At 45.0% G+C, this 18157-nt stretch overlaps 1 protein-coding gene across 1 annotated transcript in view; it reads left to right on the top strand.

Moving 5' to 3' along the window:
* Positions 1-18157, top strand: part of AGBL1 (AGBL carboxypeptidase 1) — a 371053-nt gene that overhangs the window by 181235 nt on the left and 171661 nt on the right. The window contains exon 19 of the mRNA XM_039493279.1: positions 14454-14583. Within this exon, the coding sequence (XP_039349213.1) occupies positions 14454-14583 (130 nt within the window). The remainder of the gene's footprint in view (positions 1-14453; positions 14584-18157) is intronic.

Genomic DNA, 18157 nt, shown 5'->3' on the forward strand with positions numbered 1-18157 from the left:
AGTGGAATTCACCCTGCAGAGGTGGAAATCCCCTGCTGGACTGGAGCAATATTAACAAACCAGGATTGCTATGTAGAATTACTAGCCTGTATTTACCCAGTAAACTGCAGGAAAGTATTATTTCTCTGTAGTGAGAGAGTATTTGCCACTCAAAGAGCCTGTGTATGCTATGTGAGGTTAGCAAATGGGATTTGCTTCAGTAAAGCACACACCAGTCTGAGAACGAGAATTTCCAGTGACACTATAGATATTAGCACTAAGCTAACCACCATTATAATAATGATTTCACATAATGGCGGATGGAAAACCCCATTCCCAGCCTGGAGCAAAACTTGGTTCTTCTGCTTTCTTTATGCAGTCTCCCTGCCTCCCTTGCAGAGGAAGAGAGGGGGCAAATGATGCACTTCATTGTTTCATTTTATTTTGTAGGCTACCACTCAGCATATTTCAGTTAATGCTGCCTTGTCAGAGCTATAATTTACTTACAGGGGTAGTGTACTGTGTCTTCCCATATGTCAGCCAGTGGCTAATTCTGCTGTAAATCACATCACAGCCCCACATACATCTCATTGGGAAGAACGGAGACCCTTTTTTCACTCCAGTACTAAGCTGGATAACTGATCAGCAAAAATATAACAGAATCAAACCACTGCTATTCCTGATTTGAGAAGGCATCTGATTTGACTTATGGGCATAGATACCTCATTACCCTCAGTATTAGATGACCTATTAGAGCTTAAAAGGTCAGGCCTCTCCATGAGTTCAATAAAAGTTCACCTATCCGCCATCACAGCCTTTCACTCCAAGGTGAATCAACATTCTATCTTTGCTCACCCACTAACCAAATGTTTCCTCAAAGGACTCAACAACATTTACCCAGAACTATATGAGTCTACTACACCATGGGACCTCAGCCTGGTCCTTCGGGCCCTCACCCCTTCCCCATTTGAACCTGTGGTGACATGCTCATTACTACAGCTTTCCGTGAAAGTGGCATTCCTCGTGGCAATTACATCTGCCAGACATGTAGGAGAGCTGGGGACCCTCATGGCAGATCCTCCATACACAGCCTTTTTTAAAGACCACACCTCAAGTTTTTAGTGAAAGTTGTCTCAATTTTCCACCTTAACCAACCCATTTACCTACCAACATTCTACCCCAAACCTCACACATCTAGAATGCAGTTTGCGCTTCATATTCTTGATGTACGGAGGGCATTGGCCTTTTACATAGACAGAACAAGGCCATTTTGTAAATCACCCAGACTGTTCCAAAGGGAGTGCCATATCTAAACAAGGATTCTCCAAGTGGATCTCTGATTGCCTGAAACCATGCTCTCATCAGTGTGACCGCCAACCCCCCAAGAGGATTCACATGCATTCCACCAGAGCCCCATCAGCCTCCACTGCTTTCCTGAACAATGTCCCCATCATGGACATTTGTAGAGCTGCTACCTGGGCCTCAGCCCATACCTTTACACAGCGTGATGCATTAGAGCAACGGGCAACATCTGATACCTTGTTTGGACTCTCTGTACTGTCATCTGTCATGACTTCAACTCCGAAGCTCCCTCCTTCCACCCGAGGGCACTGCTCTGAAGTCACCTAAAGTGGAGCATTCACAGGGACAGCACTCAAGTAAGAAGAGAAAGTTACTCACCTTGTGCAGTAATGTAGGTTCTTCGAGATGTGTGTCCATGTGGGTGCTCCACTACTCTCCCTCCTCCCCTCTACTTTGGAGTTTCTTACTCAGTCTCTGCAGTAGAGAAGGAACAGAAGGGGCGTTGGTCGCACAGCATCAGTTAACTGCCTGAAGCCGCATGAGATGGGGACCATGCATATGTGACCCAACCGGGCACTGCTACCAAAAGTCTCTGAGTATGAGCGCAGGGGCGCACGAACACCTGAAGTGGAGCACCCACAGGAATACACATCTTGAAGAACTTATGTTACTGCACAAGGTGAGTAACTTTCTCATCTCAGCAACCCATGTTCCAGAGCAGCATCTGGCCTGCAAGTTGACAATGTACCCCTGGGCTGGACAAAGGTTGGCTCTCCCTCTGTTAGGTCATTTCTATTCTGCCAACTAATCTAGAGTAGTTGCCAACAAAAGTTTTGAGAAGGGGGATGAATTTGATGACTTGGGGTGATACTACTGATAAAGTTATCACAGTGCATGACTGGGCTTACCCAGTTGACAAGTGGTGACTTTAGCTTCTCCCACTTCTGTCTCCTCCTCCTTCCTGGTCTCTCTCTGCTCTGTTTACTGTTTTCAGTCCCAGTTCACTGCCCTGCTCTGTTGTGGGATGGCATCTCTCGTAACCCACTGACACTTTTAGTCAGCTTGCAGTGCAAACCCTTGGGGCACCTATTGAGGAGAACTGCAGGTTTCCAATCTGTGCTCTTATATTGGGTGATGATTGGAGTGAGAGTGGGCTGGTACGGCATACTGGTAAGAAGTGGCCTCCGGTACCGGCCCATACGCAGCTGACATTAAAATGTTGCCACGGCAGCGCTTTAATGTCACTACCCCTTTTGCTCTTCCCTCCCCGCCGTCATCGACTCCGCCAGGTGTGTGTGTGTGTGTGTGTGTAAAAGGGGCAGCTGCCCCAAGACCTTTTAAATCGCCACAGGATCCCCAGGTGGCATGGGCCAGGCAGCGTGGATGGGCTGGCTGGGGGAGGCTGACCCCCCCAGACCCGCCCCTTCTGCCCAAGGCCCAGCCCCACAGTCAGGCTGTCTGTACCGGTAAGTCCTCTGGGCTACTTTCACCTCTGGTGGTGATATGCTTAGCTTCTGCTGGATCATGGAAATTAGAGAGAGGACAAAAACATGCTAGGTCACGCCTAGCTCATCCCAGCAGAGGCCCATGAAGGAGTTGGTTCTTACATATTTCTCATTGTTGTGTTCTGTGCAGTGTCTTACCCATCGCTGTTGAACCAAGGACAGGTTCTGACTGGTGTTGACCCATGTCTATGTTGAGATATTCTGGCCCTGTGGTTTAGTGGTCGCACATCTTTAGAGGTCTGAGATTGAGCTTTGTGGTTTCCAGTAGCTGCTGAGAGAGCTTTGTTTCCTTTCCAGTGACCTGTGAAATGCCCCAAGGAGGATTAATGATCAGGTACTCCAGAGGGAGTCATGCCTCTGGGGCTTCTTGGCTGGTTTGAAATTTTTGGTTGAGTGAAACAAGATCTCAGCAGAGCTGTCATCAAATCCTTTTTTTTTTTACATGACTTTAGAGTGTAGCCCTTTTCCTTTGATCTCCTTTATACCTTTGCTTGTTCACCTTTGATGGAGTTTTGCTCTTCTTTGTTATTTAGTGTGGACTAGGAATTAAATTAGGAGTCTAGGACTCACAGTTCTTAGGATTTATCTGCACACAGAACTTAAACTGATTTAACCAACAGGTTTTAAAATCAACTCAGTTAAATTGGTACAACCCTATGTATGGACAAATTAGCTTAAGCCTGTTAGGAATCATGTAAAGGTAAATGGATATAAACCAGCTATAAATCAGTTTAAGAGTATCCACATAGGAGTTTGCACAGGTTTAAGTAAATCTGTTTAAAAACACAATCCGGGTGGAACCCGTACAACTCTGTGCTCCCTGGTCTTAGGTTCTGTTCCTGGTTTTATGACTGACTGACTTTTGAACCCCGTGTGTGTCATTTGATCTCTCACTACAGCCATCTGTAAAACTGGGTTTTGCTTGCCTGTCTTCCCTGGGGGTTAGAGAGACAAGTTGGGTGAAGTAATATCTTTTACTGGACCAATTTCTCTTGGTAAGAGAGACAAGCTTTCGAGCTCAAGAGGAAGAGCTTTGTGTGGCTTGAAAGCTTGTCTCTCTCACCAACAGTAGTTGGTCCAATAAAAGATATTACCTCACCCACCTTGTCTCTCTAATATCCTGGGACCAACACGGCTACAGCTACACTACATATTCCATGAGGGTTATAAGTAGATCTGGTTGGAACATGTTTTGGGGGTTTTTTCATGGAAAATTTTAACTTTTCAGTGAAAAACTGAAAACTTTCAGCTGAAAACATTTGGTTTAAACCCAAACATTTCTATTCAGAAATGCCACCATAATGCCTCATGGGATTTGTAGTTCGGATGCCTCATGCCCCCCATTCTCCTCTGTGGGCCGGGCTCCCGAACCAGGCTACATCTGTGATGGTGCACCCCAATCTCCTCTCCTGCTGAGCCATGATCATAGGAGTCTCTGACTGTGTGATGTATCATGGGAGATGTAACCCAGTCAGGAACTTAGTTCAGAGAAAATTGGAGCATGAAGCACCTTAACTACAACTCCCATGATGTACCATGGCAGCATTTCCAAATCAATTGTTTTGTGTTTGTTTTTCAACTGAAATTTTTGGGGGTGGTGCGTTGAAGGGGTTGGCCAAAAAACAAAAAATATTTTGGTTACAGGTGTTTAACTGTTTCTCAGTTAAAAGTCAGAAATTTCTGCAGAAAGTAGACACTTTTTATGAAAAAAAATGTGTTTTCTCGCAAATCTAGTTTTCTGTCAAAAAGCAGTTTTCATCAAACACTTTGTTGTAAGGCTTTTTCAGTCATGATACAATAAGCACTTTGCGACTCTGAGTGGAGAGGCAGTAGAGAAGTGCAATGTCCAGTTATTATCAGTGGGGGGGTTTGTGTAGCAGTTCAGCTGCATGGGAAGTACAAGAGATGCATGTATGGAGCTTGTTTCACCGTTACCCTACACCTTGTATTCTCATTTTCACCCCTGGAAAGTGAGTGCTCAGCGGATGTAACACCTTACCACTTGGATTTGGTAATGATTTGCAAATTCTTTGCCCAAGGTGTTGAGCCCAATGCGTGAATCAGCCCCACAGTGTTTAATGCTCAAGGCTGTTGTCCATCATTCAGTGAAATAAATGTGAGTTTGATGGACAAATCTTGTGACATTTGCGTGGGACTATGATGTAACATTACTAGTCTGTATTAATACTGTCAACTCGCCTTTTTAGCCAATCAAATCATCCGTACTGTTGCCTCATTTGATTATGACCTTGCTAATATTAGCTGGGGGTGAAGCAGATCTCATTCTGTGTCCCTAACTGGTTTGTTACAAAATCTGACTTAATAAAATGTGTCCATCAAGTCCAAAGGAGGGTTCATAATAGAGGGAGCTGAACAAGGACAGTGACACTGTTACATGCACCAAGCTGAAGGAGCACAGATTCTGTATCATTTATCTTAAGAAGAAAGGATTGTCCATTGTGACAAAATCAGTCAGATGTAGAAGATGAAACACTGAAGGCTCATTAAGCTAATTAGTGGCAGTGCTTAGTTGTAAGGAGGCAAGTGGAAGCTGGCAGAGTGCTGCTTTAGAAAAGCATTTGCCCAAGAGGAAGCATTATGCATCGTGAATTCATTAGTGTGTGCCGAAAGGGTAAAATTGTGCTGCTGCTGCCACCCCAACTGGGAAGGAGACCTTCAATGGCATCATTAAACGGTTGGCAGCCAGATGGCACAATTGCCATTCAGGAAGATAAGTACAGATTTGTTCACGTGTCATGTAATACCGATGAGAAGGGAGCACAGAAAATCTTCATCCTAAAGGCCTAGCAGTACACCAGCATGGCAACAGGAGGTCAGTCTCATAACCAGCCTCGAAGCAACAGAAACTCTGCACTCTGTGTGATTCCCTTAGCTGTCCATTGTAACTAAGATAAACTGGGGTTTCCTCTTAGACTATTGATGGTTGCCGGCAGAGGAACTAGAGAATACTGAGGACTATTGAGAAGTTACATTCACTTTCCAGCCTTTGGTTTCATCACCTATTTCCTTAGTGTTAGTCCTAGTCCCTAAACAACTATGAAAGTGAGTATGATTGTTGATCATTGTAAAAGCAGGCTTGACAGTAGGGTATGCTGCAAGTCGGTTTAAGGGACATTGCGGAGCTGTAGGTGGTGCTCCCAGGAGTGGAATAACAGGGTAACTGCAAGTGAGGATTGAGATACATTAGTGCACTTATAGGGAGAGCTGCAGTTTAGAATAACAGGGAATCCCGCAGGTAAGGACTCAAGTACATTGGTTAGAACTGTGAAGGATCTAAGCCATAACATAGAAAAGGGTGCTGAGGGCCAGGTTGGAGGTGTGTTTGTTTAGCTGTGTGTGGGAATCTGGTACAGTGGCTGCCTAAACTAGGAGTGCTGAAATCTGCCATCTTTTTCAGCACTGGAATTCACTGATTTCCTCAAGAAAATGTAATGCTGAAAACAGAAAGGAAGAAGAAAATGCCTGACCTTCCTACGGTTCCTGTTGTATTCCATAAGTAAAGGTTATCCAATTTTCTGACTCCTCCTCTCAGTTGGCACTAATTGGACATCACACTATGTCAGGGATCGGCAACCTTTGGCACATGGCCCATCAGGGTAAGCCCTGGTGGGCCGGGATGGTTTGTTTACCTGCAGCGTCCGCAGGTTCGGCAGATCGCAGCTCCCATCGGCCGCGGTTCCCCGTCCCAGGCCAATGGGGGTGGCGGGAAGTGGCACGGGCCAAGGGATGTGCTGGCCGCCCTTCCAGCAGCCCCCAATGGCCTCGAGTGGTAAACAGTGGGAGCTGCAATTGGCCAAATCTGCAGACGCTGCAGGTAAACAAACCGTCCCGGCCCGCCAGTGGAGTTCCCCGATGGGCCGTGTGCCAGAAGTTGCCCTGCACTGTGTGTTGCCATGCTAGCCCTATTAAAGCCAATGCAAGCTGAAAATGTGATGGGAGGCCTACTCTGAAGGTCCAGCTTGCCCCCAGAATAACCTGGGCACATTCTCAAGCTAGGATAACAATGAGAAGGGCTGTCAGTCTTGGAGCTTCGTGGTACAACTGAACATCAGACAAAGTCAGAAACAGGTCCTCTTTCCACCTGCATAGGTCTATCAGCTGTATTGTAACATGTGAGAAAGAGGGGTTTTGCCTTTCCCTGAAATATCTTTCATTGGTCACTGTAAGAAACAGAATTCTGGACTTGTTGCAGTATGGTGACTCCCGTATTCCACTTCTTATGTCTTTTGAGCACAATGTCTATTTTGCCAGCTATGTTTCCAGGCAGTACTCTGAGCCCACACTCAGAGTTGTTTGTCCTGAGTGAGAAATGAGTCATCCTTGTAGCATCATTGTTAGCTGCCTCTCTATTATCTGCTGTGACACCCCACAACACACCTCTGTCTGTCTCTGCAATGCATTTCCCTGCTGCTTTAGCAGTGCTGAAACGACTAGCCAACTGGCTTCTTTTTGCCATGATTATGTATGGACATTTTATTACTCACGTTTCTTTGAGTTGGAAGGAAAGTGAATGGTTACTGGTGAATTGCTGGCTGCAATAATGATGAATGGAAGGGATTCATTCAGCGGTGTCTCCATTCATGCCCTGAGGCTTTTCATCTGTGTTTCATTTCATATAATCTAATGCACATTGATATCTCTTGGCAAACTGAGAGCATCACCTTCTGTACTCCTTGGACTAGCCGGAGGGGGGTCACCCAATGGCTCACTCCAGTGAAGCCCCCTCACTAGCCCAGGTGCAGCACTGATGGGTTCCATAAGGAGCTGTAATCAGCCCACCTACTTGGCTGGAAGGATGGTTTCCCCTATGGAAAGAAATAATGCAGTATTATACAGTGATGGCCCAGAGCACAGCAGGAACACCCAGATCAAGCTGTCAAGCTTTGAACAGAAAGGTTCCCTCCTCACATTCATGGGACACAGGAACCTCAAAGCACATCCAATCAGTTGTCACCCCATTCTGGACCTACCAAAACACACCCAAATACCTGATAACCACATACTCTGCTGCACGTCATTTAATATAGTTCTGCACTAAATTACTTTCAATATAAACATTTTTTTTCCTTGCTATTCTGTGAATTAAAGGCACAAAGATCAAGGTGAATTGTATAATTAATCACCTCCCCTGCTCTATGTGAATGCTCAGATGCACATACAACAGCCCTCTGAGGGTATGTCTACACTGCAATTGGAGACTTGTGGATGGCCCACACCAGATGACTCAGACTCAGGGGGCTTGGGCTGCAGGGCTGTTTAATTGCAGTGTAGACATTCCAGCTCAAGCTGCAGCCCAAGCTCTGGGACCCTCCCGCTTTGCAGGGTCCTTGAGCCAGGGGTTGCAGCCTGAGCCAGGATATTTACACTGCAATTAAACAGCCCCACAGCTGGACCCCCGTGAGCCTGAGTCAGCTGGTGAGGGCCAGCCTCTGTTTTTTAATTGCGGTGTAGACCTAATCCTAGAGACTAGAAGGGTGTGCCAATCCTGAAATCTGAGGATTTGTCCTGGTTTCCTCAGCCCAGTCCCACTTCCAGTCTTGCAGGATAATGAAAGAGCCCTGAAGTTAATTGGGGCTGTTGCATGGTGCTAAGTGACATCTCATTGCACCACCACGACACAGCATCGTTGCAGTGACACAGCATCACAATGCGGATGCACAAATGTTGAAGACAGTTGGGCTCTTCCTCGTGTGGAGACTTAAAGGGAGGACTGGGAATTAGAGCGAAAGAAAATCCATGTCCTTCTAACATATTCCTCAAGATCATGAGCAACAGTCTTACTGGAGATGCCCCTTTCCTCCGATTTCTTGGGATCTGTCTCACTGGAAACACAACATGGAAATCTGTCAAGCAAAATTATGGATTCCTATTTTCCCTGTTCTGAGCATTCACAGCAACAACACCAAACCACCATAATGCAGGTTCTGTTTTTGTTCTTCCTTCTTGGCAGTAGTTATTTATAAAGCCCAAGATGCTGCGCATGGTTGAGGCTGTCCCATGCTGCTCAAAGGCATCCTGCTTTTTATGTGCATCTACTTCCCTTTATAGAGATTCTTACCCTGTATCAGCACTGCCTTCTGTTATTAGGATGTGCAATGAATGGTGTTGCTGCTTTCTAAATATCAAACACAGTGCGTCCCTTTAGATTTTATAGCTCACTGTGCCCCAGGTGTTGTTATTATCGGTCCTGACATCATTCACTCGATATACTGGGCCCTGTCTTTCCAGTTATCTGTAATGGACAGGAGATTTTGAGTCATTTTATCTTGAAATCGCAGCAACATTTTCTCTTTAAAAAGTGACTTGTTTCTCTCTCCCTCTCCATTTCTTCTTCTCTCACCCATTTAATCTCTTTCACTTTTTGTTTATCCCCATGTGTCTCTTTCCTTCGTGTCTCTATTTATATCGCACTCTCTCTGTATTTTTTTTCTTTTCCTCTCTTCCTTTCTCTTTACCTCTCTCCTTCTCCATTTCTTTCTCTGTCTCTCCCTTTCTATCAATAGGCCTGATCCAAAGGCCTATTAGTGTCAGTGGAAGGACTTCAGTGAGTTTTGGAGTGGAGCCTGTGTATCTCTCTGTCTTTCATAAGAACGTAAGAACGGCCATACTGGGTCAGACCAAAGGTCCATCTAGCCCAGTGTCCTGTCTTCCGACAGTGGTCAATGCCAGGTGCCCCAGAGGGAATGAACAGAACAGGTAATCATCAAGTGAATCTCCCCATCCTTCCTCTCCATACGGCCAGAATGCACTGCAGTTAGAAGCCAAGGTGCTTAATGGCTTTCTTAAAGAGAAAGATGGTTTAAACCAGTACAGCAGACATTAAGCGCCTCTGCATATGGGGTGTGTAGAAGAAGGTTTGATCATACTTTAATTTCTGTGATTGCCCATCAGCATACGTGTCCAGCCATGGTAGGGCCATGTTGATTTCTAAACTTATTACCAAGAAGGTAGCGTCTTTATGGCCCCCAGGTAGGACCTCATTCCTCAAAACTTGCTACTCTTGAGGTCAGCATGAGTAGGTTTTGCACCTGTGGCCATGTCACTTCCTATTCCCTGGTTTCATTTTTCTGGCTGCTCATCTGCTTGAACATTTCTGGGATGCCTAAAGAACAAAATCTGGAACCGCTGCCCAAGAGCAGACCCTGTGATTGGTGTGTTGTAAGGATGGAGAACGAACTTGTTCAGATCCACCTTTTCCCATGGCACCTGCCCTTTTCTTATTTATCAAGGAAACAAGAGCTAACTCAGCACTATGTCGAGGCAAAGCATACCTGAGAGAGCAGCCGTGATTGTCTTCGTAGGAAGTTGTGGCTACTGGAAGCTTTCTCATGTTGTGTGTCATTGCGCAAACACCTTTGCATTATGCCTTATATCCATTCACAGACACCTCCATAGTAGGAACCAGAGGATCTCTTGTCTTCAAATGCCTCCATATCCTCTGTTGTATAAATTTTCACCTGTGCTTTCTCATGAGTCACATAGATACCCCTACTCCTCTTACAGCCCCATTGCACATTGGGGACGGTGAGGAGTGGTTTTTTCCTTCATCAGTGGCATGAGCACACAATTATCACAAGGGGGAGGAAAGGAGAAATGGTGCCTCTGAGACTGTCTTCTTTCCCACAGCGCCTTCTGGTAGCTACGCACTGCCCCTTATTCAATGGCTCTTTCTAGACCAGTGCTTCTCAAAGCTGGTCCGCCACTTGTTTGGGGAAAGCCCCTGGCGGTCCGGGCTGGTTTGTTTACCTGCCCTGTCCACGGGTTTGGCTGATCACAGCTCCCACTGGCTGCTGTTTGCCACTCCAGGCCAGTGGGGGCTGCAGGAAGCAGTGCAGGCTGAGAAGCACTGCTCTAGACCATAGAGATTCCCCAGTGTTTAAACATAGAAGAGCTAAAAGAACATGGATCTAAAGCCAATGCATCGCATAGCATCAGGTTTGTGAAGAACAAAAGTGTGTTCACCAAGGATTTAATGTACGGATAACACATCTGATTGAAACTAACAAATAGCTGAATTACAGCTAACCTGTACAAAGACACATAGAGCAGACCTTTTTTTTCCCCCCATGTTGGAAATCTTTCAGCGGCAAATGCTTTCGTTGTTTCCATTAAGTTCCAGCTAGTCCTAGCCAAGGTGGCAAGGACTCTTGCTAAGGGAAGAAGACACAAAGCATTTACAGCAAATCTAGTAGCTTGGAGATGCAAGGTAATGAACACCTTTGATCTGAGAAGTGAATTTCATTGAATCCTGGCAAACACACAAAAGCCAGTCTTGACTTCCCACTCCTTTTATTTGTTATCAGTACTTGAGATCAGCTTAATATTTTACCTTCACCCTTGGCTGCCGAGCATAAGGGACAAATGTCATTGGTAGTAGGAGAGGGAGAGAGGAAAGGAAGAAAATAGGGAAGCGGGATGGCATGAAGCAGTCACTGAAGTAAACATGCTTTAATGGAAAAAAAGAATCAACATATCATAATTTAATTAAAGCTTTGCAGCAACCCAAAGGCAGTTACTGTGGACTGACAGGCAATAGTGCTAATATTTAAAGACGGTTTAAAAGAGAAAAGATAGTAATGATTGAAAAGAGGAGACTGAATTGCACTGTCCCACTCCTGTCCCCATGCACAGGCCCTTATTGGTTGGCAATGTGTTGTTTTACACACTCATGGCATAACTATCACTTCGTAACTAACTACCATGGAGGCGCATGCTATCCATTGAGAACAATTGTACTGAACAAGGGCTTCTGGATTCACCAGGAGGGTTGTAAATTTGCTGAGCTCAGATAATCTTGAACTCAGATCTAAGAAAAGCCCTGACTTGTATCAGTGCAACACAATTTGTGAGTTGCCATCTTGGTGAGAGTGAAACCTTCGCAAGGATGTAAGGATATTCTGAACTAAAAGGAATTCACTGCAGGAGGGTTAGCTCAGAGCTGTATATTTGAACTGAAATATACAAAGTCTGCTCCACACAATCAAACAGCTTAAGCGATATATTACAAACAAGGCCCTGTGTACTCTGAGTCACAGTGGGACCAGACTCCATGGCAAGAGCTACTAGATTCTGTGGTTTTGTGTTACATTCCTTCCTTGGATTTGGCGAGCCGCTCCCATGGATAGAAGTGATTGGGAGTTTTTCATAGAAATGTTTTTTTTCTTTCAATAGAAAATGTTATTTCCATTCAACTGAAATTTTCTGTAAGAAAAATGTCAATTTTGCAGAATGTTTTCTGACAGAAAAATTGAAACAAAATATTAGTGTAGAGGTGGTTTGACATTAATCTCTGCAACTGCTTGAGCAGCTTCTTTCCCTCCTGGGAGTAGTAGTTCAATTGTATCATGATCCCCTTGTTCTTTATGAGCTGGGCTCTGCTTGTTGGACTTCATCTCCCATGATGCACTATGCTCATGGGATTCCCTTCATGCACCATGGTGGCTCAGCTAGAGGAAGAGACTATGGGAGCTCAGGCAAACACAGATTATTGTTGACCCAACCTGAAATGAAAGGTTTCTCTTTGGGAACTTTGAAACATTTTGTTTAGACTGAAAAATTTGAAACAATATATTTCAGTATTTCTAAATTCAATTTCTTTTGGCATTCTGTGAAAAATATTAATATTTTGATTTTCATGTGGATTCGGAATAAAAATAAATGTCCAAAATATTGCTGTTTTCTATGGGATGGAAATTCTATTTTTTTTATCAGTTCTACTCATTGACTTAAGTGGTCCATGGGAGGACATGCCACTCAAGTTAGAATTTGGATCTTATTTTTCCACAGTCACCTGCAAATTGAGTGAGTGCCACGCCGTGCAACCGGTGACTTTTGCATGGTGATACCACTCTTCAGAGGTAGCCTGCTAGCAATGCATTAAGCACCCAGGGGGAAAGTATGGTTGTTCCTCTTAGCAGAACTGCCACTGTAGAAAAAATGAGGAAAGGTGAGGCTTGGGTTAACTTTATGTGAAAGGCCACAAATAAACATTACACTAGATTGCCAAGTTTTGAGCTAGAAGTTTTTCAGCAGCAGTTATCACACCAGCAAATTCTGGCTTCCAGGGTGTTAGCTATTGCAAATGTTTTGCAAATTGCAGAATGAGTAGCAAAGGAACTGTGGATTCAAGGGAAAGGGGAATTTAGGTGACAACAGCAGCAAAACTGGAATGGATGTTGTGATGTCACCAGAAACCCCAAGGTGGCATCAGAGCCTTGTTTTTCTACATTGTGTGTGTGTATAAATATAACATTCTCTGTGGATTCAACTATTTCTATACCCTCTTCCTGCTGTCAGACTTCCATTGCTTCTGCTCCTCTCCACAGGCTCTAAACAGACTTTGGAGCCTCTTCCATCCAAACATTTTCTATTAAGCACTGAAGGTGTATGCAACGCAACCTAACCGGTGAACTTTAACAGTGTAAAGTCTTGCCTGTGAATTATGAAATCTCATTCATACACACATGATGGTAGTGTGTTTCTACATACTGTGTTGTTAGAGGGCTGGAACATTCAGTGTAGTGGGAGAAATGGCGGAACATGGTATCTCCTGTTAAAGTCAGACGGAGTTGTGTGGCTGAAATTCCATGTGATGTTTAGAATATATACCTTCGAGCACACTCCAGCTCTCGTTTACTAAGCTAACAGTAAGTCTTCTACAGTAGATGTGGTTGATTTGAATGTGGTAGATCTTATCATGAATGCAGATCTAATGGAGGGCCTAAACTTTATCAATGCATCACAATTTGCGAATTGCAATCCCAGTTAGAATGAAGCCTTTGCATAGAGTGAGGTTGCTTGGAACTTAAACAAAGTCACTATAAAGGAGATCACTCAGATATGCATAATTGCACTAAAATATGCAAATTCCCCTCCATGCAATCAAACATCTAGCACAGTATATTAGCCAGTGAAACAGAACCAGAGAAGAAAGTTCGACTGAGGTAAGGTAAAAGTCTCTTTAGTCTAAACCTGAAGTCCTTACTTAGGTTTTACTCAGCCCTTACAGTGATGTCAAATTCCCACTAAAGCCAATTGTTTTTTATAACAGTGCTGTTTAGCATAAAGATCTTATTGGTTCTTGATATGTGGTGAGATGGTTGCATTTCTCATGACTGGAGAAACCATGCATGAGATATTCTGCTCATCTCATGCAGGTGCCTATAGATTTTCAACAGGGCCTGACTGATTTTCCAGTTCCAATAATAATGACTGATGATTGGGCATTCCTATGCCCCATGTTGGCTTTGGAAAACCCACTCTTTATACCTCCACAGACTATGATGGATTCTATATGTGACATCAGACTTTAGCAATGTTTTAGAGAGTTTAAAATAAGAGTCTTAGTCCTGTTTAATATGAGTGCGCGTGTAAATCAAAACTGCATTGGTTACCTAGAATCTAACTGAGCAGGCCCTGCAGGGAAAGGAAATTGATAATTAATACTTTGCAAAACCCTCTAAAATAAGCTTCTGTGGAGTTTTAATTCATTCAGGCCCATCTCTGAAATCTAGATACATATCTATGAATTAGTCTCACAAGCCAAGCTTGTCCTAGTACAGGGACTATCCAGAAACAGCAGACATTTTGAAACCACGGAGTTGTTTTGTTAGTTTAATTGAGGTGTGTTTTGTTCTGTGATTCCAGCCACCGGTGCTCCTTGAGTGGGGATGACCTGAATAGACAGTGGCTGGCTCCCAGCTGCCAGCTCCATCCAACCATTTACCACACCAAGGGCCTCCTCTACTACCTGTGCAATGTTGGACGGGCTCCACTGGTGAGTCATTTCTGTCTTCCCTTCTATTAATACCCCTGCACTGCTCATTTCTTGAGCCTTCCCAAAAGACTCCTATGCTACACAGTTCAGGAGAGAGAAGGGGTCTGCTACATTACTCGGGAAGTGGGGAAGATCTTGGAGACCATCACTTCAGTAGGATATTTTACTGCCTATCAGCCCTTCTAACCAACAACCCTATGTTCTGATGCCCTTGCCCAGTCTGGAGAGCACACTGGCTTGGGGGGTGGGAATTAAGGTTAGGAGAGCTAGAAGTTGGGATGTAGTTTCTGGAAGTTCTGTCCCCAAAATCCATGCTATCTGGGATAGCAGAGCACTGAAGTAACAAATTTCCTGATGACAGGATGCCACTTTGTACCAACTTGGGATCCCCTAAGTATTTTAGAGGGTTCCTGCAGTGTTTGCTGTGAAGACAGGCATCTTAGTGCAGTATTTAAAGCAGGGGACTGCGAGTCAGGAGATCTTGATCTGATTTCTGAGCATGCAACTGGTTCCCTGAGTGATGTTGGGCAAATAACCTCGCCCCTCTGGGCAAAGTGTTCTCCTTTGTAAAATGGGGATTACAATGCCCACTTTTCATAAAGCTCTTTGAGTCTTCAGATGAAAAGTGCTAGATCGGTGCAAAGTATTATCTGCAGACCATTGCTGGTGGAGCGGGGAGAGAGTTTGCAAAGATCTCATGGCAGCACAGTAACCAGCTCCAAAAGGGAACGAACTTCTGTGCTTCTCTGTCTTGGGAAGGGAGTCTCTTCTTCTCCCCGTTGGCTGAAAGCCCTCAGCATGAAACACAGCAAGGAGTGGAGAAGAAACCTCCACCAGACCGGCACTCAGACTAGGCTTGTGACGAGTAAACCAAGGATTTCGGCTTGTGCTCCAATAGCCCCTAGTGGAAAAGGAAAAGATTTATGTGAACATATGACAAGTGGAAGGCTTGTTTAAAAATATAAATAAACACTAATTAGCCATAAGCATGGCAGCGTGCTCTGGTTTCCAGCTGGGACCATCTGAAAGGCAGCTGAGAAACAGCTGAATACTAAATGTTGCTCACAGAGTAACACAGTTGTGGAATGGACCACTACATCATAGAATCATAGAATTCAAGATCAGAAGGGACCATTATGATCATCTAGTCTGACCTCCTGCAAGATGCAGGCCACATAGCCGATCCACCCACTCCTTAGCAAGAGACACCTGCCTAGTCTGATACTGGATATTCAGCCCAGTCAGTGTCGTCGGCCACACTGTCATCTTTTACATACCTCATCTGATTTAGTCCCTGTTTCAACACATCATTTTATCATGTGCATAATTTTATGCACAAGTTTAAGTCCCATTGGTTTCAGTGCTTTGCTGAATCCAGGGCTGGCTCCAGGCACCAGCATTCCAAGCTGGTGCTTGGGGCGGCATTCTGCAAGGGGCGGCAGTCCCTGTTGTTTTGCCCCCAAGCAGCACGCTGAATTGCCGCCGCGGGCGGCGGGGGCAATCCATGTGCCCTTAGGGCGGCAGGCGCGTTTCCGCGGTGAGGGCAATTTGGCAGCAGCTTCTATGTTTAGCTGTCCGGGGCGGCTTCAGCTAAACATTAGAAGCTGCCGCCGAATTGCCGTCCCTGCGGAAACGCGCCTGCCACCCTAAGGGCACACAAACTGCCCCCACAGCCCGGGGCGGCAATTCGGCGCGCTGCTTGGGGCGGCGAAAACTGTAGAGCCAGCCCTGGCTGAATCAGGGCCAAATGGCTCACCCTGCTCCCACTGAAGTCAATGATCATTTTTGCCATTCACGTCAATGGGAGCAGGATGTTTCATAGTTAACAACTAGCCAGTAGCTTTGGGTCTCTAGAAAGGTATCGTTAGCTCAAAACTCATCTGTTAACCAGAGACTTAAGCAGCTCTTCCCAAGCCTTATCTCTACAAAGAGCTATGTAGATGAGTTGAGAAACTCCCTTGTGATGACTTCGTGGAGGAGTATAGTTCCTGACTTTGCAAGCTGGAAACACACAATCCCCACAATTGCACAGCACATGTGTTTCCCTGGTTAATCATCTAACTGAGTATTTGCATATGCAATCATGGTAACTACAGGTGCATTTTGGCATGACAATGAATGGCATGCCCTAGTGCAGTGTTTCCCAAACTTGGGACACCACTTGTGTAGGGAAAGCCCCTGGCGGGCTGGGCCGGTTTGTTTACCTGACGCGTCTGCAGGTCCAGCCAATCGCGGCTCCCACTGGCTGCGGTTCACTGCTCCAGGCCAATGGGAGCTGCTGGAAGCGGCGCGGGCTGAGGGATGTACTGGCCGCCACTTCCAGTAGCTCCCGTTGGCCCGGAGCAGTGAACCGCGGCCAGTGGGAGCCGCGATTGGCTGGACCTGTGGATGTGGCAGGTAAACAAACCGGCCCGGCCCGCCAGGGGCTTTCCGTACACAAGCGGCGTCCCAAGCTTGGGAAACACTGCCCTAGTGTAAATGCCTGATTTTTTAAAGTCCCTGGTAGAGATGTGCTAATGATTGATTTTTCAGATCAGTGGCTGAACCGAACTTTTATATCGTGGGTCGAACAAAATGTTTCAGTTTTTTAACCTTTTTTAAAAAATTAAATAAATAAATAAATAAAACTGCAGTAAAATTTGAAACAAAAAGACGTTTCAAACTGAAAAATCTAAACATTTTGCTTAGAAAATGTCAACACATTTGTATTATTTCAGATTTATTTTAAAAAGGTTAGTCCAAAAATTTTTTCCCAGTTCGTCCCTGGTTCCTCCTCTCCTGTGGTTGAGGTACTCAAGCTAGTTCATGCGTGAGGATTTTGCATTGATTTTTTTAAAGCTTAATACGCCAATCACCAGAGTCTTAAATCCAATTGATGGGTCCCTTGGCCTCTGGGAATAGTCTAATTATTTTGCACGGTGGAATTCCTTTTCTGCACATTTGTCAGTCAAGCCATTTTGGTGAAAATTTGTGTTTTTACTTTTGAGAAAAAAAGAATTCCTTTTTTGCGGGTGGCAAAAACTCATGAGACAGCTGCAGCCGAAAAGGATTCCTGGTCCTCTGTGGGTCTGGGAGAAGTTTTCACTCTGCCCAGGGTCACTGACCAGAAGAATGTGGAGATGGGTCCAACACCTTGAGGAAAAAGTGCAAAATGGTTCAAATACTACCAAACAGATCTAATGCAAATTCCAGAATGATCTTCAGGCTGCAAGAGCCTGATGGATGGGCACAAACAACCTGATGAGCAGGGAGAGTTACAGGGTGGAAGATTTCCCTTGTGCTTCATGAGCGGAGTCCAACGGAGGAGGCTCACAGTCTAACAGCAGGTAGAGATGAAAAAGTCTGCAGTCATCCTGACAATGAAACTCCCTGGCTTTCCAACATAGGCCACAGTGCTGGAGCTCAGCAGCTGGAGACATTGACACCTGGGAGAGTTGAAGGACACGCAGGCCCTAGAAGCTCACTTTTGAGTTAGCTCGCAATCATTTTTAGTGGTGTGGTGTTGCATGGGCTATCTTAATCTAATCTAATCTAATCTAATATACTTTTTCATTCTCATTCCCAATCATTTTCA

This window comes from Mauremys reevesii, linkage group 10 (genome assembly GCF_016161935.1).
Source record: "Mauremys reevesii isolate NIE-2019 linkage group 10, ASM1616193v1, whole genome shotgun sequence".
Lineage (NCBI taxonomy): Eukaryota > Metazoa > Chordata > Testudines > Geoemydidae > Mauremys > Mauremys reevesii.